Source organism: Pseudophryne corroboree, chromosome 6 (assembly GCF_028390025.1).
Source record: "Pseudophryne corroboree isolate aPseCor3 chromosome 6, aPseCor3.hap2, whole genome shotgun sequence".
In the NCBI taxonomy this organism is placed as follows: Eukaryota; Metazoa; Chordata; class Amphibia; order Anura; family Myobatrachidae; genus Pseudophryne; species Pseudophryne corroboree.
In genome coordinates, this window is record NC_086449.1 from 161,383,123 (window position 1) to 161,408,910 (window position 25,788).

General features: G+C 46.7%; 1 protein-coding gene across 2 annotated transcripts in view; it reads left to right on the forward strand.

Annotated features, from left to right (window-relative positions):
• The window catches only part of ARHGAP25 (Rho GTPase activating protein 25), a 134,017-nt gene that overhangs the window by 91,891 nt on the left and 16,338 nt on the right, over positions 1 to 25,788 (forward strand). The window contains exons 1-2 of one of the 2 annotated variants that reach the window (XM_063932060.1): positions 11,442 to 11,620; positions 24,740 to 24,947. In XM_063932060.1, coding sequence (XP_063788130.1) covers positions 11,509 to 11,620; positions 24,740 to 24,947 — 320 coding nt within the window. In that variant the 5' untranslated portion in view covers positions 11,442 to 11,508. Of the gene's footprint in view, positions 1 to 11,441; positions 11,621 to 24,739; positions 24,948 to 25,788 lie in introns of those variants that run through there. The other variant, XM_063932059.1, reaches the window with a different exon arrangement.

The window sequence follows — 25,788 nt, forward strand, 5'->3', positions numbered from 1 at the left end:
AATATATTATATAGTGAGTGACCACCAGACACACAGTGCAGTTTATTTAATATATCCGTTCTCTGCCTGAAAAAAGCGATACACACAGTGACTCAGTCAGTCACATACCATATCTGTGTGCACTGCTCAGGCTCAGGCCAGTGTGCTGCATCATCTATTATCTATATATAATATTATATATATCTGTCTGACTGCTCAGCTCACACAGCTTATAATTGTGGGGGAGACTGGGGAGCACTACTGCAGTGCCAGTTATAGGTTATAGCAGGAGCCAGGAGTACATAATATATTATATAGTGAGTGACCACCAGACACACAGTGCAGTTTATTTAATATATCCGTTCTCTGCCTGAAAAAAGCGATACACACAGTGACTCAGTCAGTCACATACCATATCTGTGTGCACTGCTCAGGCTCAGGCCAGTGTGCTGCATCATCTATATATATTATATATCTGTCTGACTGCTCAGCTCACACAGCTTATAATTGTGGGGGAGACTGGGGAGCACTACTGCAGTGCCAGTTATAGGTTATAGCAGGAGCCAGGAGTACATATTATATTAAAATTAAACAGTGCACACTTTTGCTGCAGGAGTGCCACTGCCAGTGTGACTGACCAGTGACCTGACCACACTGACCACCAGTATAGTTAGTAGTATACTTATATTGTGATTGCCTGAAAAAGTTAAACACTCGTCGTGTGACTTCACTTGTGTGTTTTTTTTTTTTTATTCTATAAAAATAAAACTCATTCTGCTGACAGACAGTGTCCAGCAGGTCCGTCATTATATAATATATAATATATACCTGTCCGGCTGCAGTAGTGATATATATATATTTTTTATATCATTTATCATCCAGTCGCAGCAGACACAGTACGGTAGTTCACGGCTGTGGCTACCTCTGCGTCTCTGCACTCGGCAGGCAGTCCGTCCATAATTGTAATACCACCTAACCGTGGATTTTTTTCATTCTTCTTTATACATACATAGTTACATAGACATCTTCTCTTTATCAACCAGTCTATATTAGCTGCAGACACAGTACAGTACGGTAGTTCACGGCTGTGGCTACCTCTGTGTCTGCACTCGGCAGGCAGTCCGTCCATAATTGTATACCACCTAACCGTGGATTTTTTTCAGTCTTCTTTATACATACATAGTTACATAGACATCTTCTCTTTATCAACCAGTCTATATTAGCTGCAGACACAGTACAGTACGGTAGTTCACGGCTGTGGCTACCTCTGTGTCTGCAGTCGGCAGGCAGTCCATAATTGTATACTAGTATCCATCTCCATTGTTTACCTGAGGTGCCTTTTAGTTGTGCCTATTAAAATATGGAGAACAAAAATGTTGAGGTTCCAAAATTAGGGAAAGATCAAGATCCACTTCCACCTCGTGCTGAAGCTGCTGCCACTAGTCATGGCCGAGACGATGAAATGCCAGCAACGTCGTCTGCCAAGGCCGATGCCCAATGTCATAGTACAGAGCATGTCAAATCCAAAACACCAAATATCAGAAAAAAAAGGACTCCAAAACCTAAAATAAAATTGTCGGAGGAGAAGCGTAAACTTGCCAATATGCCATTTACCACACGGAGTGGCAAGGAACGGCTGAGGCCCTGGCCTATGTTCATGGCTAGTGGTTCAGCTTCACATGAGGATGGAAGCACTCAGCCTCTCGCTAGAAAAATGAAAAGACTCAAGCTGGCAAAAGCAGCACAGCAAAGAACTGTGCATTCTTCGAAATCCCAAATCCACAAGGAGAGTCCAATTGTGTCGGTTGCGATGCCTGACCTTCCCAACACTGGACGTGAAGAGCATGCGCCTTCCACCATTTGCACGCCCCCTGCAAGTGCTGGAAGGAGCACCCGCAGTCCAGTTCCTGATAGTCAGATTGAAGATGTCAGTGTTGAAGTACACCAGGATGAGGAGGATATGGGTGTTGCTGGCGCTGGGGAGGAAATTGACCAGGAGGATTCTGATGGTGAGGTGGTTTGTTTAAGTCAGGCACCCGGGGAGACACCTGTTGTCCGTGGGAGGAATATGGCCGTTGACATGCCAGGTGAAAATACCAAAAAAATCAGCTCTTCGGTGTGGAGGTATTTCACCAGAAATGCGGACAACAGGTGTCAAGCCGTGTGTTCCCTTTGTCAAGCTGTAATAAGTAGGGGTAAGGACGTTAACCACCTCGGAACATCCTCCCTTATACGTCACCTGCAGTGCATTCATAATAAGTCAGTGACAAGTTCAAAAACTTTGGGTGACAGCGGAAGCAGTCCACTGACCAGTAAATCCCTTCCTCTTGTAACCAAGCTCACGCAAACCACCCCACCAACTCCCTCAGTGTCAATTTCCTCCTTCCCCAGGAATGCCAATAGTCCTGCAGGCCATGTCACTGGCAATTCTGACGAGTCCTCTCCTGCCTGGGATTCCTCCGATGCATCCTTGCGTGTAACGCCTACTGCTGCTGGCGCTGCTGTTGTTGCCGCTGGGAGTCGATGGTCATCCCAGAGGGGAAGTCGTAAGCCCACTTGTACTACTTCCAGTAAGCAATTGACTGTTCAACAGTCCTTTGCGAGGAAGATGAAATATCACAGCAGTCATCCTGCTGCAAAGCGGATAACTGAGGCCTTGACAACTATGTTGGTGTTAGACGTGCGTCCGGAATCCGCCGTTAGTTCACAGGGAACTAGACAATTTATTGAGGCAGTGTGCCCCCGTTACCAAATACCATCTAGGTTCCACTTCTCTAGGCAGGCGATACCGAGAATGTACACGGACGTCAGAAAAAGACTCACCAGTGTCCTAAAAAATGCAGTTGTACCCAATGTCCACTTAACCACGGACATGTGGACAAGTGGAGCAGGGCAGGGTCAGGACTATATGACTGTGACAGCCCACTGGGTAGATGTATGGACTCCCGCCGCAAGAACAGCAGCGGCGGCACCAGTAGCAGCATCTCGCAAACGCCAACTCTTTCCTAGGCAGGCTACGCTTTGTATCACCGCTTTCCAGAATACGCACACAGCTGAAAACCTCTTACGGCAACTGAGGAAGATCATCGCGGAATGGCTTACCCCAATTGGACTCTCCTGTGGATTTGTGGCATCGGACAACGCCAGCAATATTGTGTGTGCATTAAATATGGGCAAATTCCAGCACGTCCCATGTTTTGCACATACCTTGAATTTGGTGGTGCAGAATTTTTTAAAAAACGACAGGGGCGTGCAAGAGATGCTGTCGGTGGCCAGAAAAATTGCGGGACACTTTCGGCGTACAGGCACCACGTACAGAAGACTGGAGCACCACCAAAAACTACTGAACCTGCCCTGCCATCATCTGAAGCAAGAAGTGGTAACGAGGTGGAATTCAACCCTCTATATGCTTCAGAGGTTGGAGGAGCAGCAAAAGGCCATTCAAGCCTATACAATTGAGCACGATATAGGAGGTGGAATGCACCTGTCTCAAGTGCAGTGGAGAATGATTTCAACGTTGTGCAAGGTTCTGATGCCCTTTGAACTTGCCACACGTGAAGTCAGTTCAGACACTGCCAGCCTGAGTCAGGTCATTCCCCTCATCAGGCTTTTGCAGAAGAAGCTGGAGGCATTGAAGAAGGAGCTAAAAGGGAGCGATTCCGCTAGGCATGTGGGACTTGTGGATGCAGCCCTTAATTCGCTTAACAAGGATTCACGGGTGGTCAATCTGTTGAAATCAGAGCACTACATTTTGGCCACCGTGCTCGATCCTAGATTTAAAGCCTACCTTGGATCTCTCTTTCCGGCAGACACAGGTCTGCTGGGGTTGAAAGACCTGCTGGTGACAAAATTGTCAAGTCAAGCGGAACGCGACCTGTCAACATCTCCTCCTTCACATTCTCCCGCAACTGGGGGTGCGAGGAAAAGGCTCAGAATTCCGAGCCCACCCGCTGGCGGTGATGCAGGGCAGTCTGGAGCGACTGCTGATGCTGACATCTGGTCCGGACTGAAGGACCTGACAACGATTTACGGACATGTCGTCTACTGTCACTGCATATGATTCTCTCAACATTGATAGAATGGTGGAGGATTATATGAGTGACCGCATCCAAGTAGGCACGTCACACAGTCCGTACTTATACTGGCAGGAAAAAGAGGCAATTTGGAGGCCCTTGCACAAACTGGCTTTATTCTACCTAAGTTGCCCTCCCACAAGTGTGTACTCCGAAAGAGTATTTAGTGCCGCCGCTCACCTTGTCAGCAATCGGCGTACGAGGTTACATCCAGAAAATGTGGAGAAGATGATGTTCATTAAAATGAATTATAATCAATTCCTCCGCGGAGACATTGACCAGCAGCAATTGCCTCCACAAAGTACACAGGGAGCTGAGATGGTGGATTCCAGTGGGGACGAATTGATAATCTGTGAGGAGGGGGATGTACACGGTGATATATCGGAGGGTGAAGATGAGGTGGACATCTTGCCTCTGTAGAGCCAGTTTGTGCAAGGAGAGATTAATTGCTTCTTTTTTGGGGGGGGTCCAAACCAACCCGTCATATCAGTCACAGTCGTGTGGCAGACCCTGTCACTGAAATGATGGGTTGGTTAAAGTGTGCATGTCCTGTTTTGTTTATACAACATAAGGGTGGGTGGGAGGGCCCAAGGACAATTCCATCTTGCACCTCTTTTTTCTTTTCTTTTTCTTTGCATCATGTGCTGATTGGGGAGGGTTTTTTGGAAGGGACATCCTGCGTGACACTGCAGTGCCACTCCTAGATGGGCCCGGTGTTTGTGTCGGCCACTAGGGTCGCTAATCTTACTCACACAGTCAGCTACCTCATTGCGCCTCTTTTTTTCTTTGCGTCATGTGCTGTTTGGGGAGGGTTTTTTGGAAGGGCCATCCTGCGTGACACTGCAGTGCCACTCCTAGATGGGCCCGGTGTTTGTGTCGGCCACTAGGGTCGCTAATCTTACTCACACAGCTACCTCATTGCGCCTCTTTTTTTCTTTGCGTCATGTGCTGTTTGGGGAGGGTTTTTTGGAAGGGCCATCCTGCGTGACACTGCAGTGCCACTCCTAGATGGGCCCGGTGTTTGTGTCGGCCACTAGGGTCGCTAATCTTACTCACACAGCTACCTCATTGCGCCTCTTTTTTTCTTTGCGTCATGTGCTGTTTGGGGAGGGTTTTTTGGAAGGGACATCCTGCGTGACACTGCAGTGCCACTCCTAGATGGGCCCGGTGTTTGTGTCGGCCACTAGGGTCGCTAATCTTACTCACACAGCTACCTCATTGCGCCTCTTTTTTTCTTTGCGTCATGTGCTGTTTGGGGAGGGTTTTTTGGAAGGGCCATCCTGCGTGACACTGCAGTGCCACTCCTAGATGGGCCCGGTGTTTGTGTCGGCCACTAGGGTCGCTAATCTTACTCACACAGCTACCTCATTGCGCCTCTTTTTTTCTTTGCGTCATGTGCTGTTTGGGGAGGGTTTTTTGGAAGGGACATCCTGCGTGACACTGCAGTGCCACTCCTAGATGGGCCCGGTGTTTGTGTCGGCCACTAGGGTCGCTTATCTTACTCACACAGCGACCTCGGTGCAAATTTTAGGACTAAAAATAATATTGTGAGGTGTGAGGTATTCAGAATAGACTGAAAATGAGTGTAAATTATGGTTTTTGAGGTTAATAATACTTTGGGATCAAAATGACCCCCAAATTCTATGATTTAAGCTGTTTTTTAGTGTTTTTTGAAAAAAACACCCGAATCCAAAACACACCCGAATCCGACAAAAAAAATTCGGTGAGGTTTTGCCAAAACGCGTTCGAACCCAAAACACGGCCGCGGAACCGAACCCAAAACCAAAACACAAAACCCGAAAAATTTCAGGCGCTCATCTCTATTTTCCCATCTCCATCAAAATAAAAGAATATAAAGATAAGTTATAATATTTCTAAAAAAACAATCACCTGGCCTCATCAGCCTGCTGCGCCAGCCCCAGCAAGTGGAGCCCCCTCTTTTATAAACTTGCATTGCAGTTCCCAATATTTTGGAATTCAGAAGCGGGACGAGGGATGTGGCTGCGGCACAGTGGGGGCATATCTGTGCCATAGCTGGCATAGTGTTTTTCGCTGATGACCTCCACCCACCCTCATGCCAGTTAATTGGGATGAATGTCCTGATCATGGGACAGCGGGACAGTCGCCTCAAAACTGCCCCGCCAGGAGGTATCACTAAATGTGTCTTGAAACTTCTTTTTAATATTTTTTAACCAAATATTTTGAGCAATATAAAGTACTGTCCCTTTAATGTTCTAGTTCCCTATGCTCCTGAGGGCTCTTGTCATTATCACTCTGTGTGTCAGCTGCATGACGTATCCATAGGTCATTGATGAACCGCTTGACATTTGCTAAGAATAGCAAAGGAAAATAAAAAGAAATGAATCAGCAATCCTGAAAGCTCCAGAGAGATAGAGATACAAAAGGTTATCCAGCAAAAAACTGAATACAGTGATTCACAGCATAAATAGTGATTAATAAGTTGTGTCTATTATCTTCAAAAATACAGCAACACAAATTAACATATTTGGAAAGAGGAAAGAGACAGTTGTTATTATTATTATAATCAATGTAGTCACTTCATTAATCAGTGTGCACTGGGCCTGATTCCTAGTTGTAGCTTATGCTGCCACAGATGCGATTTATACTATTATGATGTGTTACTATATGCTAATTGGGATTATATAGATAAACCTACCAGAGCTGGTCGCAACTGTGTACACATTCGCAGCATCAGCGCATATCTGGAAATGATCAACACCACCAGTGAGTCTATGGTCACGCAGAATAGCCGCCGCAACTGAGTCCCCGGAAAGGCATTTCCTGCATAGAAGATCGCAGTTGGCGGCTGATACACACCCCAAAAGCGGTCCGGCATTTTTGGCACCTTTCCCCGTTACTTCCCACAAATTACGCTCCCTGTCAATGACTTGCTAATGAATACTCACTGCTACCGTAATCGCAATTCAATCGCCGCATGAGCCCGTTGCGTCAGTGACACATGAGCAGACCACTGATAATCGCTCATTTGCAAACACGTCGGCATAGCGTACAACTGTGATCAGGGGCCTAATACAGACCTGATCGCAGCAGCAAGTTTGTCCTCTAATAGGCAAAACCATGTGCACTGCAGTTGGGGGCAGATATAACATGTGCAGAGAGAGTTCGATTTGGGTGGGGTGTGTGCAAACTGAAATCTAAATTGCAGTGTAAAAATAAAGCAGCCAGTATTTACCCTGCACAGAAACAATATAACCCACCCAAATCTAACTCTCTCTGCACATGTTATATCTGCCCCACCTGCAGTGCACACGGCTTTGCCCATTAGAGAACAAATTTGCTGCTGCGATCAGATCTGATTTAAGCTCCAGGCCCACTGTGTAAAACATAGTAGCAGCCAGTAAACTTAAAGCATTATTGCGTACTCTCCTGAAATGGCCGGGATGCTCCCGAAAATTGGTGACCCTCTCGGCCCCCCGGAAAAGCAGGCAAGTCTCCCGATGTTGCAGGCCCCCCCTGCCCGGCCGTCCACTTAGTGAGTAAAGTGGCCGGTCCAGGCAGTCGATGACGCGATTCATGCTGAATAGAAACGCCCCTTGCTGTATAATGCCGGTAATCTCTGCATTACAGTGCAGGGTGTGTGGCTTAAATGACGTACCACAATAACCACCGCCCCGTTCTGCCTACGCACTGCCCCCGTTCCGCCTCCACCCCGCCCCCTATTCACGTCATAGGCCTGCCCCGCCCCCCCTGCTGAGCCGACCTGGCTGCTCTCTCCCTGAGAGAGCAGCCAGGATGTCGGCATGTATGACTTAAAGGCATATTAGTATCTTAAATATTACAATGCCTGATGTATATGCAGAGGACAAGCCCCACTCTTCCCCCACAGTGTTGAGGTCAATTGAGAGTGAATGTCTTAATTGTAATTAAGGGCTGTTTGTACAGTGCATTCTTTCTGAGTATTTCATTTATTATTATTTTTTTTGCCAAGAACACAGCACATCCCTTTGTCTCACTCATCTCATCCAGCAGTTCATCAGCTAACTCCTTAATGGCAGGAGATTTCCCTTGTCGCCTGCTCTTTCAAAAACTGTCAGGTTTTAATCCGGACCTATTCAGAATTTCTCAGTTTGCAGCACCAAAGTTTGTGTCATAAATATTGTCCCCAGTACAATGGAGATTGTCCCATCTAAATCGGAGCAGTTAGGAGGCACACACATAGGCAAACGCAGGGAGGGGTCCGGTTGCCCGTAAACCACCCTTCTCTTGGCAAGTGGCTCAAATTATGACAGCAATAGCAATGGTATTGATACAATTACTAGAGCTGCAACCACATCATGCAGTTTAAGGGACAGAGCAGAGCAGCTGCACATGCTCAATGATAGCAGGTTCTTCTACCAAGTTTGCTGTGTGTGTGGATCTGAGTCCTCAACATAGGTGTGCGCAGGGGGGGTGCCTGGTGCGCACAGGCACCCCCTAATGTCTGGCACCCCGAGCTCACATGCCTGATGCAGCGATAACTGAGCAGGCTGATTACTGGCCCCTCTGCGCTGCACCCTGTCAGGACTGCATTACTGTCCGGACGCCTGGGTTAATCAATGGTGCCATTGACCCCGGCTTTCAAATTCCCAGCTCCATCTCCATGTACAAAAGCAGCGTGATGTGATTATGTCATGCTGCTCACATGCCCACCCGCCACATGCCCACCTCTCTTCTTCTATGCTATGCCAACGCCAGCCATTGATGAGGATCAGCATGCAGCCAGCGTTCCTCTTAGGAAGACAAATTCAATACTGGACGGCGGCTGGCAGCAGCACTGACACATCACTTGTTTTTTCAGCAGCAGCAGTACTAGTCTGCGACTGTCAGTGTCAGTGAGTGACTGACTTGTAAGTAAGCTTGCAGGGGAAAGAGAGGGGGAGCCAGACCAGGCTGAGGAGGAGCAGTGTAATTGCAGTGAGTGCCATCAGGGGTGTTTGTTTGGTGCACCCCATAACATCTGACAATGTATCTGTTTTATTAGGATTGGTACAAGGGTGGATATTTTATATTGCGTTGACCGTCAATAGATGGTGCTAAACACGCCCAAAAGGCGGTGGCAGACACACCCCTCCGATGGTGCACCCCCTAATAAAATGTGCTGCGCACGCCTATGGTCCTCAATCAGTGCTCTGGACCAGAGAGTACTAGGAAGAAGAGACGGGAGCCTTACCATGAGGTGGGAGAATGTGTGCTTAGAAAGTGCAGTACTGGTTCTATTATGTTTTTGTATTCATTTATTATGGTTTGTTAACCTTTTCCTGACTACTTATTTATATTATGTAAATGTTTGATACAGCTTATACTAGAGACCATCTATAGCTACAGTCCATCTATAGTGTTAAATATTAATACTGTATTCCATACAGTATCCAGCATATAAAATGACCAATGTTTAAATTTATGTCGAGGGTTGTTAAAAGGTTCTTCTACTGTTCCTGAAGTCTCCCGCATCTGCTCCAATGTTCCGCAAAGTGGGAGATTGTGGACTTCATTTGGAACCCCCCCTCCCCCTCTAGAAATCCTGCGTTTGCACCATGCCCAGTGCTGTCTCTTTATTTTCTAGTATATCTTATTGTTGTCTTTGTTAGTTATTTTATATTATTGTATTATCACACAGTATGGTTGTACCAGTCTTATGGTGCCCATACACGGTGCGATTCTCGCATGCTATTTGGTCTTTTTAGTTAAATTGCATCGCGTCTAGTTCAAATTGCACCGTGTGTATTGTCCCTTGCGATGCGATGAGCGCTCCCATCTAGTCTATATCTCAAGGCAAAATAGTATGTGCAGGCAGGTATTTTGTACTACATCGCATACTGGGGGTCATTCCGAGTTGTTCGCTCGCAAGCGGATTTTAGCAGATTTGCTCATGCTAAGCTGCCGCCTACTGGGAGTGAATCTTAGCATCTTAAAATTGCGAACGATGTATTCGCAATATTGCGATTACACACCTCGTAGCAGTTTCTGAGTAGCTCCAGACTTACTCGGCATCTGCGATCATTTCACTGCTTGTCGTTCCTGGTTTGACGTCACAAACACACCCAGCGTTCGCGCAGACACTCCTCCGTTTCTCCGACCACTCCTGCGTTTTTTTCCGGAAACGGTAGCGTTTTTCCCCACACGCCCATAAAACGGCCTGTTTCCGCCCAGTAACACCCATTTCCTGTCAATCACATTACGATCGCCAGAACGATGAAAAAGCCGTGAGTAAAAATCCTAACTGCATAGCAAATTTACTTGGCGCAGTCGCAGTGCGGACATTGCGCATGCGCATTAAGCGGAAATTCGCTGCGATGCGAAGATTTTTACCGAGCGACCAACTTGGAATGACCCCCACTGTATAGTACATTGTAGTGTATTCAAAATCGAATGTAATTCACATAGCATACCCCACTTAGTCCAAATCGCATAGCACGCATTGTATAGGCTCAAATCACACCTAACAGAAATAGCACCGTGTGTGGGTGTCATTACTTTTTACTCTCCACTGCACTACTACAAGCAACAAACTATAAAGCCAGCTGCAGGCAATGGACTCCCAGACTTTGTTGAATTGAAGTTGCCATGAAGACAGAACCAGACAGCACTGAGTCATGGTCATAAATCAGCGTTGCCCAGAATGCACCCCCCAACACTGCCCACATGCCCCCTCTTGCCCCACGGCCGCACCTGCCTGTCAATCAACAAGGAGGCGATCGCGCAAGTAAGATGCCATTGCATCTCACTGTCTGCGTGCACACACTACACCGGGCATCGCACTGCGAATGCTGCCGCTGCAGCGGTCCAGTCTGAATCAGGCCCCAAGTCTTGGAGAGAGATAAAGTGCAAGCCAATCAGCTCCTGTCATCTTTCGGGAAATGTTTGAAAAATGACAGGCGCTGATTGGCTGTTACTTCATCTTTCTCCAAGGCTTAGTACGTAGACCCCTGAAAAGCAATCTGGTGTGAATGACCTCACACACGTGCTCACCATGCAGAGCCGAGCAAAACTTGAGATGTGTACGGCTCCGCATATGTGCAGAAATGTTTGTTTTTTAACAGTTATTTACGCCCATTCAACCACAGTGTCTCGCTCGTACAGCCATGTGTTTACAATAGGTAAAAATTATAGACATATATTTTTATATGACCCCAGTCTGTGCATCTTCTACACTCAAGCTGTATTATTCAATAGTAATTGCAGCATTAGTATGATGCTTGTTACCTGGCTTTAAGGAGTTAACAATAAGCAGGTAAAAGTGAGGTTTTAGAGGGAGGGGACAGAAATTCTGGTTTATATCCATTTCTTTAAAACAAAGGGAGTCTTTTGTATGAGAGGCAGGTATGGGCAGGCCCCAGCCCAGGATCCGCAGTAAGGTTGGAGACAGTGCACCTTCTCGCTGACAGCCACCTTGGAACAAGTAGCACTGGAGAGGGGTCTCCCCATTATCACTGTTATGCCCCAATGGTATGGGAAGTCGGGGTGGGATCTTGGCTGTATTCCAGCTTTGAAGATGAGACTGATTTGCCTTGCTCTCAGGAGGAAGAGGGTTAAACTGTCACAAAGAGGTAGATTATATAAACAGGTCAATAACATTATGTTTACTGTTAGCAGCCAGGTCTGTTCCTGAATGTTTCCTAACCAACAAGAGACCATTCTAAAACTGTTCCTATGGTATTAATTTGTGTGTCAACAACATGATGTATTGAATCTAGCATTGTTTTTAGAAACATGTACATTGTTACAGAAGTGACAGTCATGATGTTTTAGTTCCTGCATAACTTCTGTTTCCCGTTATCTCTGCACAGCTGTTATGTCCCATAGGGTCCTGTCAGTAGTTTGGCCTTACTGTATGTATACCGTAAGTAAATAAATAAATGTTATAGAATTTAAAAGATAATAGTAACTAATGGTGAACTTTTGAGAGACAGTTTTACATTTTCTGCTAAATTTAATTACAATGTCAGTGCGGCAGTTCATTATTTTACTATAATGTTACAATAGTGATTACACTGTATGAATTGATGTTACAATAGTGATTACACTGTATGAATTGATGTTACAACAGTGATTACACTGTATGAATTGATGTTACAATAGTGATTACACTGTATGAATTGATCGCTGCATTTCCAATATTTGTTTTGTTTCTGATTATTGTGTATCACACTTTGTGCCATGGAATTGTCTATCTGAACACTGGGGCAGGGGCGTATCTACCCATTGACCAGGATGGCACTCACCATGGGGGCCGGCTGATGGGGATGCCATCCGTCAGTGCCACCCGCAGCCAGGGGGTTGAATCACATAGTAGTTCTGTCTCGGCAAACAGGACACCAACCAGCTTCGGATCATGATCAGCCTCCGTTGCCAATAGACTTCTTTTGGCTAGCTAACCTTCTGCCCACACTGTATGGGGTTTGGGGGCCGGGATGATCATGATCCAACAGCTGGATCTGGTCGGTGTCCTGTCCGCTCTGCTGCTGCTCCTAGCCTGTTTTTGGTGGCTTCATACTGACAGTGAGTCCTGGTGTGCGATGTGGAGCAGCGTGGTTGGGGGGGGCAGTTGTTGTGACTCTCCTATTTCAAATGTGATCAGTGCTGTATCCCCGGCACAGCAGCTGCCACTGGCCTGTAATGCTCTCTCTGGGGGTACCAGGTCCTTGATACTAGGTTCCCTAGATACTCCCTTGCCCTGGGGTTATTATGGTTATCTTAGTATTTGTAGTTGTACTGTATGTCACATGTAGTGTTGCTGTTGAACACAGAGCAGAAGACACAATATTAGGCTTGTCAGTCATGGAAGAACTCTTTCACAATAACGTTTTCAAATTTACTGATGACTAGCATTTTTTACTGACACATTACTACAGATGTAGAGCCTTTGCCATTGTAAATAGAAGGCTGTTTAGTTGACAAGTAGTGATCTGATGAGTCTAATGCACTAATGTGGTGTCATGCAGAGTCGGTGGATAATAGTGGTGATTGTGTATCTAGAATTTACAGTCTGGCAATTAGGACTTATTTAGTTAAGTAACACATTAATGACATAATTGTCTTTCATTGGAATATAGTGCTTTAGCATAAACAAAGATTTTAATATATTCATTAATGGGAGCTCTTTCCTTGTTTTTGCCATTATAACACATGGAGGAATATGCTCATATCTGTACTAGAGACAGCTCGGTTTTCATGAGTAGATGTTGTAGGAAAGGAAGGCGTTGTGGTATTATAGTTTTTTTTAAAATTTAAATATATTGTCTTGGCCATGTCCTGCTACAACCGTTACTAAATAAATAGATTTTCTTGCTCTGTGCTTTTCAGCTGTGTGTTTGTTTATGCCATCTGGCAAATCTGTTTCTTGCGCTGGCCTTGGCTACACTGAATACAGATTTGCCCAAAGAGTATATCCCATATTATGTGGGAGGTAGAGATGAGCGGGTTCGGTTCCTCGGAATCCGAACCCCCCCGAACTTCAGCCTTTTTACACGGGTCCGAGGCAGACTCGGATCTTCCCACCTTGCTCGGCTAACCCGAGCGCGCCCGAACGTCATCATCCCGCTGTCGGATTCTCGCGAGGCTCGTATTCTATCGCGAGACTCGGATTCTATATAAGGAGCCGCGCGTCGCCGCCATTTTCACACGTGCATTGAGATTGATAGGGAGAGGACGTGGCTGGTGTCCTCTCCGTTAGAATAGATAGAGACACTTGAGTTGATTACTTAGTAATTTTGGGGAGCATTAGGAGTACTCAGAGTGCAGAGTTTTGCTGATAGTTACTAGTGACTGACCACCACCAGTTTTATTTATTATTTAATATAATCCGTTCTCTGCCTGAAAAAAAACGATACACAGTCACATACCATATCTGTGCTCAGCCTCAGTGTGCTGCATGATATTGATAATATCATCTATATGTATATCTGACTGTGCTGAGTGCTCACTGCTCACACAGCTGAATTGTGGGGGAGACTGGGGTGCAGTTATAGCAGGAGTACAGTGCACACTTTTGCTGCCAGTGTGACTGACCAGTGACCACCAGTATATTGTCTGCCTGAAAAAGTTAAACACTCCTGTGGTGTTTTTTTTTTTAAATTCTATAAACGCATTCTGCTGACAGTGTCCAGCAGGTCCGTCATTCATTATATTATATAAATATTTACCTGCAGTAGTGTTATATTTTTTTTGTTCATCTCTATCATCTTTATCATCTCTATATTAGCAGACGCAGTACGGTAGTCCACGGCTGTGGCTACCTCTGTGTCATCAGTGCTCGTCCATAATTGTATACCTACCTGTGGTGGGGTTTTTTTTTCTATCTTCTTCATACTAGTAGTTTAGGAGTCTGCTGACAGTGTCCAGCAGGTCCGTCATTATATTATATATACCTGCAGTAGTGATATATATATATTTTTTATATCATTATCATCTCTATACTAGCAGACGCAGTACGGTAGTCCACGGCTGTAGCTACCTCTGTGTCGTCAGTGCTCGTCCATAATTGTATACCTACCTGTGGTGGGGTTTTTTTTTCTATCTTCTTCATACTAGTAGTTTAGGAGTCTGCTGACAGTGTCCAGCAGGTCCGTCATTATATTATATATACCTGCAGTAGTGATATGTATATATTTTTTATATCATTATCATCTCTATACTAGCAGACGCAGTACGGTAGTCCACGGCTGTAGCTACCTCTGTGTCGTCAGTGCTCGTCCATAATTGTATACCTACCTGCGGTGGTTTTTTTTTTCTATCTTCTTCATACTAGTAGTTTAGGAGTCTGCTGACAGTGTCCAGCAGGTCCGTCATTATATTATATATACCTGCAGTAGTGATATATATATATTTTTTATATCATTATCATCTCTATACTAGCAGACGCAGTACGGTAGTCCACGGCTGTAGCTACCTCTGTGTCGTCAGTCACTCATCATCCATAAGTATACTAGTATCCATCCATCTCCATTGTTTACCTGAGGTGCCTTTTAGTTGTGCCTATTAAAATATGGAGAGCAAAAATGTTGAGGTTCCAAAAATAGGGAAAGATCAAGATCCACTTCCACCTCGTGCTGAAGCTGCTGCCACTAGTCATGGCCGAGACGATGAAATTCCATCAACGTCGTCTGCCAAGGCCGATGCCCAATGTCATAGTACAGAGCATGTAAAATCCAAAACACAAAATATCAGTAAAAAAAGGACTCAAAAATCTAAAATAAAATCGTCGGAGGAGAAGCGTAAACTTGCCAATATGCCATTTACCACACGGAGTGGCAAGGAACGGCTGAGGCCCTGGCCTATGTTCATGGCTAGTGGTTCAGCTTCACATGAGGATGGAAGCACTCAGCCTCTCGCTAGAAAAATGAAAAGACTTAAGCTGGCAAAAGCACAGCAAAGAACTGTGCGTTCTTCGAAATCACAAATCCACAAGGAGAGTCCAATTGTGTCGGTTGCGATGCCTGACCTTCCCAACACTGGACGTGAAGAGCATGCGCCTTCCACCATTTGCACGCCCCCTGCAAGTGCTGGAAGGAGCACCCGCAGTCCAGTTCCTGATAGTCAGATTGAAGATGTCAGTGTTGAAGTACACCAGGATGAGGAGGATATGGGTGTTGCTGGCGCTGGGGAGGAAATTGACAAGGAGGATTCTGATGGTGAGGTGGTTTGTTTAAGTCAGGCACCCGGGGAGACACCTGTTGTCCGTGGGAGGAATATGGCCATTGACATGCCTGGTGAAAATACCAAAAAAATCAGCTCTTCGGTGTGGAAGTATTTCAACAGAAATGCGGACAACATTTGTCAAGCCGTGTGTTGCCTTTGTCAAGCTGTAATAAGTAGGGGTAAGGACGTTAACCACCTCGGAACATCCTCCCTTATACGTCACCTGCAGCGCATTCATCATAAGTCAGTGACAAGTTCAAAAACTTTGGGCGACAGCGGAAGCAGTCCACTGACCAGTAAATCCCTTCCTCTTGTAACCAAGCTCACGCAAACCACCCCACCAACTCCCTCAGTGTCAATTTCCTCCTTCCCCAGGAATGCCAATAGTCCTGCAGGCCATGTCACTGGCAATTCTGACGAGTCCTCTCCTGCCTGGGATTCCTCCGATGCATCCTTGCGTGTAACGCCTACTGCTGCTGGCGCTGCTGTTGTTGCTGCTGGCGCTGCTGTTGTTGCTGCTGGGAGTCGATGGTCATCCCAGAGGGGAAGTCGTAAGATGACTTTTACTACTTCCACCAAGCAATTGACTGTCCAACAGTCCTTTGCGAGGAAGATGAAATATCACAGCAGTCATCCTGCTGCAAAGCGGATTACTGAGGCCTTGGCATCCTGGGCGGTGAGAAACGTGGTTCCGGTATCCATCATTACTGCAGAGCCAACTATAGACTTGATTGAGGTACTGTGTCCCCGGTACCAAATACCATCTAGGTTCCATTTCTCTAGGCAGGCGATACCGAAAATGTACACAGACCTCAGAAAAAGACTCACCAGTGTCCTAAAAAATGCAGTTGTACCCAATGTCCACTTAACCACGGACATGTGGACAAGTGGAGCAGGGCAGACTCAGGACTATATGACTGTGACAGCCCACTGGGTAGATGTATTGACTCCCGCCGCAAGAACAGCAGCGGCGGCACCAGTAGCAGCATCTCGCAAACGCCAACTCTTTCCTAGGCAGGCTACGCTTTGTATCACCGCTTTCCAGAATACGCACACAGCTGAAAACCTCTTACGGCAACTGAGGAAGATCATCGCAGAATGGCTTTCCCCAATTGGACTCTCCTGTGGATCTGTGGCATCGGACAACGCCAGCAATATTGTGTGTGCGTTAAATATGGGCAAATTCCAGCACGTCCCATATTTTGCACATACCTTGAATTTGGTGGTGCAGAATTATTTTAAAAACGACAGGGGCGTGCAAGAGATGCTGTCGGTGGCCAGAAGAATTGCGGGACACTTTCGGCGTACAGGCACCACGTACAGAAGACTGGAGCAACACCAAAAACGCCTGAACCTGCCCTGCCATCATCTGAAGCAAGAAGTGGTAACGAGGTGGAATTCAACCCTCTATATGCTTCAGAGGTTGGAGGAGCAGCAAAAGGCCATTCAAGCCTATACAACTGACCACGATATAGGAGGTGGAATGCACCTGTCTCAAGCGCAGTGGAGAATGATTTCAACGTTGTGCAAGGTTCTGCAACCTTTTGAACTTGCCACACGTGAAGTCAGTTCAGACACTGCCAGCCTGAGTCAGGTCATTCCCCTCATCAGGCTTTTGCAGAAGAAGCTGGAGACATTGAAGGAGGAGCTAACACTGAGCGATTCCGCTAGGCATGTGGGACTTGTGGATGGAGCCCTTAATTCGCTTAACAAGGATTCACGGGTGGTCAATCTGTTGAAATCAGAGCACTACATTTTGGCCACTGTGCTCGATCCTAGATTTAAAACCTACCTTGGATCTCTCTTTCCGGCAGACACAAGTCTGCAGGGGTTCAAAGAACTGCTGGTGAGAAAATTGTCAAGTCAAGCGGAACGCGACCTGTCAACATCTCCTCCTTCACATTCTCCCGCAACTTGGGGTGCGAGGAAAAGGCTCAGAATTCCGAACCCACCCGCTGGCGGTGATGCAGGGCAGTCTGGAGCGACTGCTGAAGCTGACATCTGGTCCGGACTGAAGGACCTGCCAACGATTACGGACATGTCGTCTACTGTCACTGCATATGATTCTCTCACCATTGAAAGAATGGTTGAGGATTATATGAGTGACCGCATCCAAGTAGGCACGTCAGACAGTCCGTACGTATACTGGCAGGAAAAAGAGGCAATTTGGAGGCCCTTGCACAAACTGGCTTTATTCTACCTAAGTTGCCCTCCCACAAGTGTGTACTCCGAAAGAGTGTTTAGTGCCGCCACTCACCTTGTCAGCAATCGGCGTACGAGGTTACTTCCAGAAAATGTGGAGAAGATGATGTTCATTAAAATGAATTATAATCAATTCCTCCATGGAGACATTCACCAGCAGCAATTGCCTCCACAAAGTACACAGGGAGCTGTGATGGTGGATTCCAGTGGGGACGAATTGATAATCTGTGAGGAGGGGGATGTACACGGTGATGAATCGGAGGATGATGATGAGGTGGACATCTTGCCTCTGTAGAGCCAGTTTGTGCAAGGAGAGATTAATTGCTTCTTTTTTGGTGGGGGTCCAAACCAACCCGTCATTTCAGTCACAGTCGTGTGGCAGACCCTGTCACTGAAATTATGGGTTGGTTAAAGTGTGCATGTCCTGTTTATACAACATAAGGGTGGGTGGGAGGGCCCAAGGACAATTCCATCTTGCACCTCTTTTTTCTTTCATTTTTCTTTGCGTCATGTGCTGTTTGGGGAGTGTTTTTTGGAAGGGCCATCCTGCGTGACACTGCAGTGCCACTCCTAGATGGGCCAGGTGTTTGTGTCGGCCACTAGGGTCGCTTATCTTAGTCACACAGCTACCTCATTGCGCCTCTTTTTTTTCTTCTTTGCGTCATGTGCTGTTTGGGGAGTATTTTTTGGAAGGGTCATCCTGCGTGACACTGCAGTGCCACTCCTAGATGGGCCAGGTGTTTGTGTCGGCCACTAGGGTCACTTATCTTAGTCACACAGCTACCTTATTGCGCCTCTTTTTTTTCTTCTTTGCGTCATGTGCTGTTTGGGGAGTATTTTTTGGAAGGGCCATCCGGCCTGACACTGCAGTGCCACTCCTAGATGGGCCAGGTGTTTGTGTCGGCCACTAGGGTCGCTTAGCTTACTCACACAGCTACCTCATTGCGCCTCTTTTTTTCTTTGCGTCATGTGCTGTTTGGGGAGTGTTTTTTGGAAGGGCCATCCTGCGTGACACTGCAGTGCCACTCCTAGATGGGCCAGGTGTTTGTGTCGGCCACTTGGGTCGCTGAGCTTAGTCATCCAGCGACCTCGGTGCAAATTTTAGGACTAAAAATAATATTGTGAGGTGTGAGGTGTTCAGAATAGACTGAAAATGAGTGGAAATTATGGTTATTGAGGATAATAATACTTTGGGATCAAAATGACCCCCAAATTCTATGATTTAAGCTGTTTTTTAGGGTTTTTTTTTAAAAAAACACCCGAATCCAAAACACACCCGAATCCGACAAAAAAAATTCGGTGAGGTTTTGCCAAAATGCGTTCGAACCCAAAACACGGCCACGGAACCGAACCCAAAACCAAAACACAAAACCCGAAAAATTTCCGGTGCACATCTCTAGTGGGAGGTGCAGTGTTCTACAGTATATACACTTGTAAAGCACAAGATACTTGATGACTTTCCAGTGGTTCCTTCTGGGAGAACCCAGAGGGTAGGTCCAGATGAATTTGCAGTTTGTGGTCTCATCGTAGCCCTGCTCCCCATTGTACTATTGTACGAGTCACATAATTATGCAGATGGGGATAGAGACTACAATGACACGAAACACTGCAAATTACATCATCAAGATCCTTATGTCAGCACAGAGCAAAATATATCATATTGCAAACATTGTGTGATCATTTCCACTGCCCATGTCATGTTATGTAGGCGCAGGGTCCTATGTCTAATTCACATGGATCGGTCATTATATGGTGTACTAAGAGCGAGATTTATCAAAGCTTGGGGAGAGATCATGTGGAGAGAGAAAGTAGCAAGTATGGCCGGAGACCCCCCCAGCCACATGGATAATGGCAGCCACAGCGCCGAAGGGGTTAACCCTCAGCTGCCAGGTGCCATTTTAAATGGACAATGGGCACTAGGTGCCATTTTAAAAAGGAACACTTGGCTCTAGGCACCATGCACTATATATTACTAAATGTATGTTTAATTATGTGTCTTAATATGTTATATTGCTGCGCTGTACATAGTTGTAGAATTATGAACTGCACGGTTATAGAACTGCATGGACAGGGCACTTTTGAGTAAAGTATAGTATGAGTTATTTTGATTCTAAAGGGCTTTGACAATTGTTCTTCAGCAACTTGTACATAGCAAGTCATATGTTAAATGTCCTAGCTCCAGACTTGCTATGTACAAGTAAGTGTCAATTAGCCGGCCTTTTTGGTGGCCAAACATTAGGGAAGCAACGTTTGGGGATTCGTTAACACCACACAGGGGTGGTAAGACAGTGTGTTGACGCATACAGAGCAGAACCGTGGTTCCAGACGCCACGGCTACGAGGAGTCTGGTGGTGGCAGCGTAGTACCCGCCCACTGCACAGAGGGTGGAGTCAGTAACAGGCAGTTACTGACGGTAAGCGGGAATCCCCTATGTGGCCAGGTACGGTGTGACCTAAAACTCCATTCTGTGACTGGGGATGGGACGCGAAGCGGTGAGGGCTCTCATACGGAACCGTCCGGTCACAGAAATTGGTGGCATAGCGGTGGGATAATCCCAGGCGGCTTTTCAGTCACCCGATTGGAGAAGCTGAGTTACTCAGGAGAGGAGTAACTGCAGCACAGGAGAATGAACAAGATGGCAGACTTCAGCGGATATCCCTTTCAACACGTCCAGAAGCGTCATGAAGGCAGCACTCATGAGCTTGGAGGAGTCAAGTCCAGAGGAAGTGGAAAGCGCTGAAGACGTCGGCATACAAGAGGACGACCCAACAGATGACCTTCTTACGAAACCAGTGAGACCCACAAGCCCCTCCCTCTCTAGCAGCAGCCATGTTTCCCAGCAATCCCTAGCAGGGCCGGAGATCCAACGTCCCGGGGGGGGGGGGGGGGGGGCAGCACGGATACCCTAGCAGATTGGCTAGTGGAATAGGGGGAAAGAGCAACTAAGCAAGAACGCATGCTTGTCATTCGGATGTGGCATGTGGATGGACATTTGCAAGTTTTTGAAAGGACTTGCAAACTACATGAATTACCCAAGTCGGAGTGGGTGAGACACCTTGTGCCCACTCTGCATGGAGAGGCCTATCGAGGAGTGGCCACTGAGGACTATGGAAAGTATGACGAAGTCGCAAAGGCCCTCCTCCAGCAATTCTTCATCACTCCCGAGTCGTACAGGAAGAAGTTCCGGGACTTGCCCAAGAATCCTAGCAGCACCCACGAACAGTTCTCCACCCAGCTGCGGCAGTACATGTTGAAGTGGGTAGAGGAATCCGAGGCCACTACATGGGTCGCACTGATCAACCTGATCTGCAGGGAGCAGATCTATCGTAGGTGCACCCCAGAAGTGAAGGAGTGGGTGCTAGGCCGGGAGCCACCCAGCTTAAAGATGGGTGCCCAGTTTGCCGATAAGTATGTGGCCATTCAGCCACAAGGGCAGAAGCGCCCAACCAACAGCCAGCCCAAAAGGACTGTACCACCAGGGGGACACTCCTCTTCGGCTCATTACCCCCACAAACAAGCATCTTCCAACCCGGATGCTCTTGGCCAGCAACAGCACCGCAACGTTCCTGCAAGTGATCAGAGATCATCTGTGCCACGACTGGAGAAGAAGTGCTATGGCTGTGGGAAAATCGGATATCTGAGGATGAACTGTTCCGCACCCCAAGCACCCCAGACTCGCATCCCAAATTCGAGTGCTGGAGCCCAGCTTGCTTGTTTGATGAGTGGAGATGAGCCTACAGAGACTGTTCCCCCTCCAGTCGGTCCAATGAAGTGTGGCGAGAAACAGGTGCACTCTGCGGAGAGAGTCACCTGCATGGTCAAACTGCCCCTACACAATATGTGGAGGCACCTGCAGCCAGTCCACGTGGGACCCCTGCAGGGGGAAGGCCTAAGAGACTCTGGGGCCTCAATCACTGTGGTGAGCCTCCACCTTATTGATCCTGCTGCAGTATTGCAGGGTCGCACTGCCAGGGTCACACTGGCAGATGGAACGGAGAAAGAGGTGCCCATGGCAAGAGTCTACCTGGACTGGGGAGCTGGACCAGAGTTGCGAGAAGTTGCCATCATGGATGGTCTCCCAACTGATGTGGTCCTAGGAAATGATCTTGGTGGTGGGATCATCACCACTTTTGCTGGCGCCATTCCCCGTAGTCAAGTTCCACAACCACTGTTGACATCAGCTACTCCAGCACAGCACAGCCCAGAGGAAAAGACTACAGCTGCTAGACAACTGCCAGCACAGCCAACCACAGCCTCAACCAACTCAAGATTACAGCGGCTAGATCGGCACATCGACCCCACATGCCTTTTGCCTCTGGTATGCCTACGTCCCCTAGCAACGCAGAGGATGTTGGTTCCAGCTTGTTTGATCCTGTGGGGGTGCCCAATGATGCTCCTGACCCAAGTGGTTTGTCAACTCTAGCGGTGAGTATGAGAAACCATATTGACCTTTCCGTGACTTACCCCTACCAGACTGACCCTAGTAGTCCCAACCTAGATCCCCCTGTAGAGTGTCCCAATTTAGGAGAGATTGAGGGCCGCAGGCAGGAGTTTAGGGAGGCTCTGCTCTCTGATCCAACCCTGAAAGGCATGAGGCGCCACGCTGGCAGTGGGTTGGGGCAGGAAGTGTGGCCTGGCGGGAAGGCTTAAGGTACAGGTTAGCCAGGAAAGCGGGAGGAGATAGACTGGTCCCCCAGGGAATTTTCCTGCACAACCGGTGTCGGTTGCCAGTGAAACACCTTTGGACAACCACTCAGTGATAGACCGTACCCTGAAGTGCCTGACACAGAGCTTACCCTGGTCTGGAATGTTGGATGACGCCCAGACCAACTGTAGGGCTGTTGCCATGCATTGGACATAGAACCTGTTGTTAATTTATTTGAATCCCACCACTGGCTACAATGGTTAATTGAAATGTCTGTGTTCTTAACCAGTGTTCATACCATGCTATACAAACAGAGGGGCGGGACGCCGCATCCCTCATTGAGCTACAAGTGACTGAGAAAAACTTTATGCTGCTACACCATCTGGCACATTAAAAGCTATTTATAACCAATAAATAAGTATATTTTAACATCTATACATTACTACCTTATCATTTAGACATACGGTTTATAGTTATTTATTATTTCACGAATACAAGAAACAATTATCCGTTATATACATGTGTGGAGAGGTCCACATAACAACACATTATTCCGACATTAATCAGGACTGAGCGCAGCACTATCCCTCTATTGCACAGTAATATTTCATACCATGCTAACTCGGTCATGTAGCATTCTATGGGGGAGATTCAAATGTTTGAAAAGTCAGTTGGGAGTCTGTTTTTTCCTATCTAATAGACAGTAAAAAACAGACACCCAACTGACTTTTCAAACATTTTCAAACATTTGAATCTCCCCCTATATCTGCATACACTATAAGTTAATTGTATTAGGCTCATGCTCAATGGCTAGATCATTTTGAGTAGGTGTAATGTTCTCCTATGTATCTCTATGGGGATCCGGTCAGGATCCCGGCTGTTGGGATTCTGGCAGTCAGAATACTGATGCCAGAATCCCGTCACTATTTGGAATCCCGAATAGGTTCACCACCCCGGCGTCAGAATCCTGACATTCGGGATGCCGAACGAGAAGACACTGCTGCGCCGGAGAGGTAAGCCGTGTGTGGGGTTGGGGTTGTTAGGTTTAGGCTGCAGGGGAAGGGTAAAGGTTAGGCTTCAGGGAGAAAGGGTTAGGCACCCCCACAGGGAGGGTTAGGCTGCGGGGCGGGTGTGTGTGTGTTAGGTTTAGGTTGCGGGGAGGGGAGGTTAGTGTTATGTGCCACCACCGAAGGTTAGGCTGCGGGGAGGGGGGGATTAAGTTTAGGCTGCGCGGGGGGGGGGGGGGGGGGGTTAGGGGGCCAGGGTAAGTATACTTAGCTTTCTTTGTTGGGATTCCAAACAACGGGGTGCCGCTGTCGGTATTCTGGCTGACGGCATCCCTACCACCGCCACATGGAACCCATCCTGTCTCTGTGCAGAGTGTTTTAGCATTGTATTGTGGGAATTACATATTGGATAAGTACACTATTGTATCCTCTAGAGGCACCAAGATGGTGGTGATGCAGGTACTACTGTAATCAAACTGGCCTTGGCTTGCCAAGGAGTAAGAGCAGCACTGCCTCCACTGAAATACAATGATTTTGGCCACACCCATTCTCCTGTCCTGGGCCCAATAAAATGTCTTTTGGCCTTAAGTATCCTTGTCTGTACATAGTACAATATATTTATTATGATCATATCAATTTGCTGTGTGATATTGCAGGTATAGGGTGGGATGTACTAAAGTAAAAATGTAGGGTTTTTATCGCATTTTCGTATGTACTTACCTCGGTCCGCCAGGTCTCCCCCACGTAGGGTAACTGTCACGGAACCCTCTCAGCATTCCCCGCGGCCACCGCTGGTCTGCGCATGCACAGATGGACTCCCGGGTCATAGCGATTAGTATCTGTGCAATAAGTGGCGGGATGTATCGCAATCATTTGGTACGTCCTGCGCACTGTCTCCTACAATATCTTTGCATGGGGTATAATATAATTGTAGTCAGTTTATGTGTAGAGGTAATAAGTGTCCTATGCCAGTATGGTGCATAATAGACCGGTATTTACTGTCGATGATAGGCCATTGCTTATTTCATGGTGGATGGTGTAGTACACTATGTCTGTACAGAGTGCCATAGTGTGGTCCATTATTTGCATTCTGTTCTGTACAGAACATTATAGCACTATTTGATGGTAGTAAAAGGGACACTTTGAATGACCTCTCTTCTTCTTTGTCTTTGCAGCTGTATTTGGCCAGCGATTGGTAGACACCATAGCGTATGAGAAGAAATATGGAAGGCATTTGGTTCCTATATTAATTGAAAAGTGTGCAGACTTTATCCTGGAGAAAGGGCTTAATGAGGAAGGGATATTCCGTCTCCCCGGACAAGACAATCTTGTGAAACAGTTGAAAGAAGCCTTTGATGCAGGAGAAAGACCTTCGTTTAGCATGTAACTCAGACCTGCTCTTAATTACATCTTCAGTTTGCACCTATGATTATGGGGTCTTCTGCAGGGGGAGATTACAGCTTCCAATATGTTTTACCAAGCATAGGAAATTGTGATTATGGGGCTAATTCAGTAAGCATTTTTTTGATAAACAAATCTTATGATAAATCCTTGTATTGTCCCTTTATGCATTTATAAATATTAATAATATTCCCTTTCAGCCGCCTCCTTTCCATTGTAAACATATCTAACCTTGTAAGTCTTTCCTCATAATCCAGTGCCTCTAACCCCTTAACCAGTTTGGTGGATGGCCTCTGAACCCTTTCGAGTTCCAAGATATCCTTTTTATAGTGAGGTGGCCAGAACTGTACACGATATTCCAGGTGTGGCCGCACCAATGATTTATACAGTGGCAGGATTACACTCTCATCCCTTGTCTCCATTCCCCGTTTTATGCATACTAACACCTTATTTGCTTTTGTTTCTGCATTTTGACATTGTGTACTGCCACTAAGTCTATTATCGATGAGCACACCCAAATCTTTTTCAACTTCCGTTATCCCTACATTTTCCTCATTTTATTTATTAGCGGCCTGATTGCTCTTAGTCCCAAAGTGCATAACTTTACATTTTTCTATAATGAACCTTAGTCTCCATTTGTCTGCCCAGACCTCCACTCTATATAAGTCATTCTGTAGAGACTCAACATCCTTGTCTGAATTAATTACTCTACACAGTTTAGAATCATCTGCGAAAATTGACACTGTGCTTTCCAGGCCCACTCCTAGGTCATTATTGAATATGTTAAACAGCAATGGCCCGAGTACTGAACCCTGCGGTATTC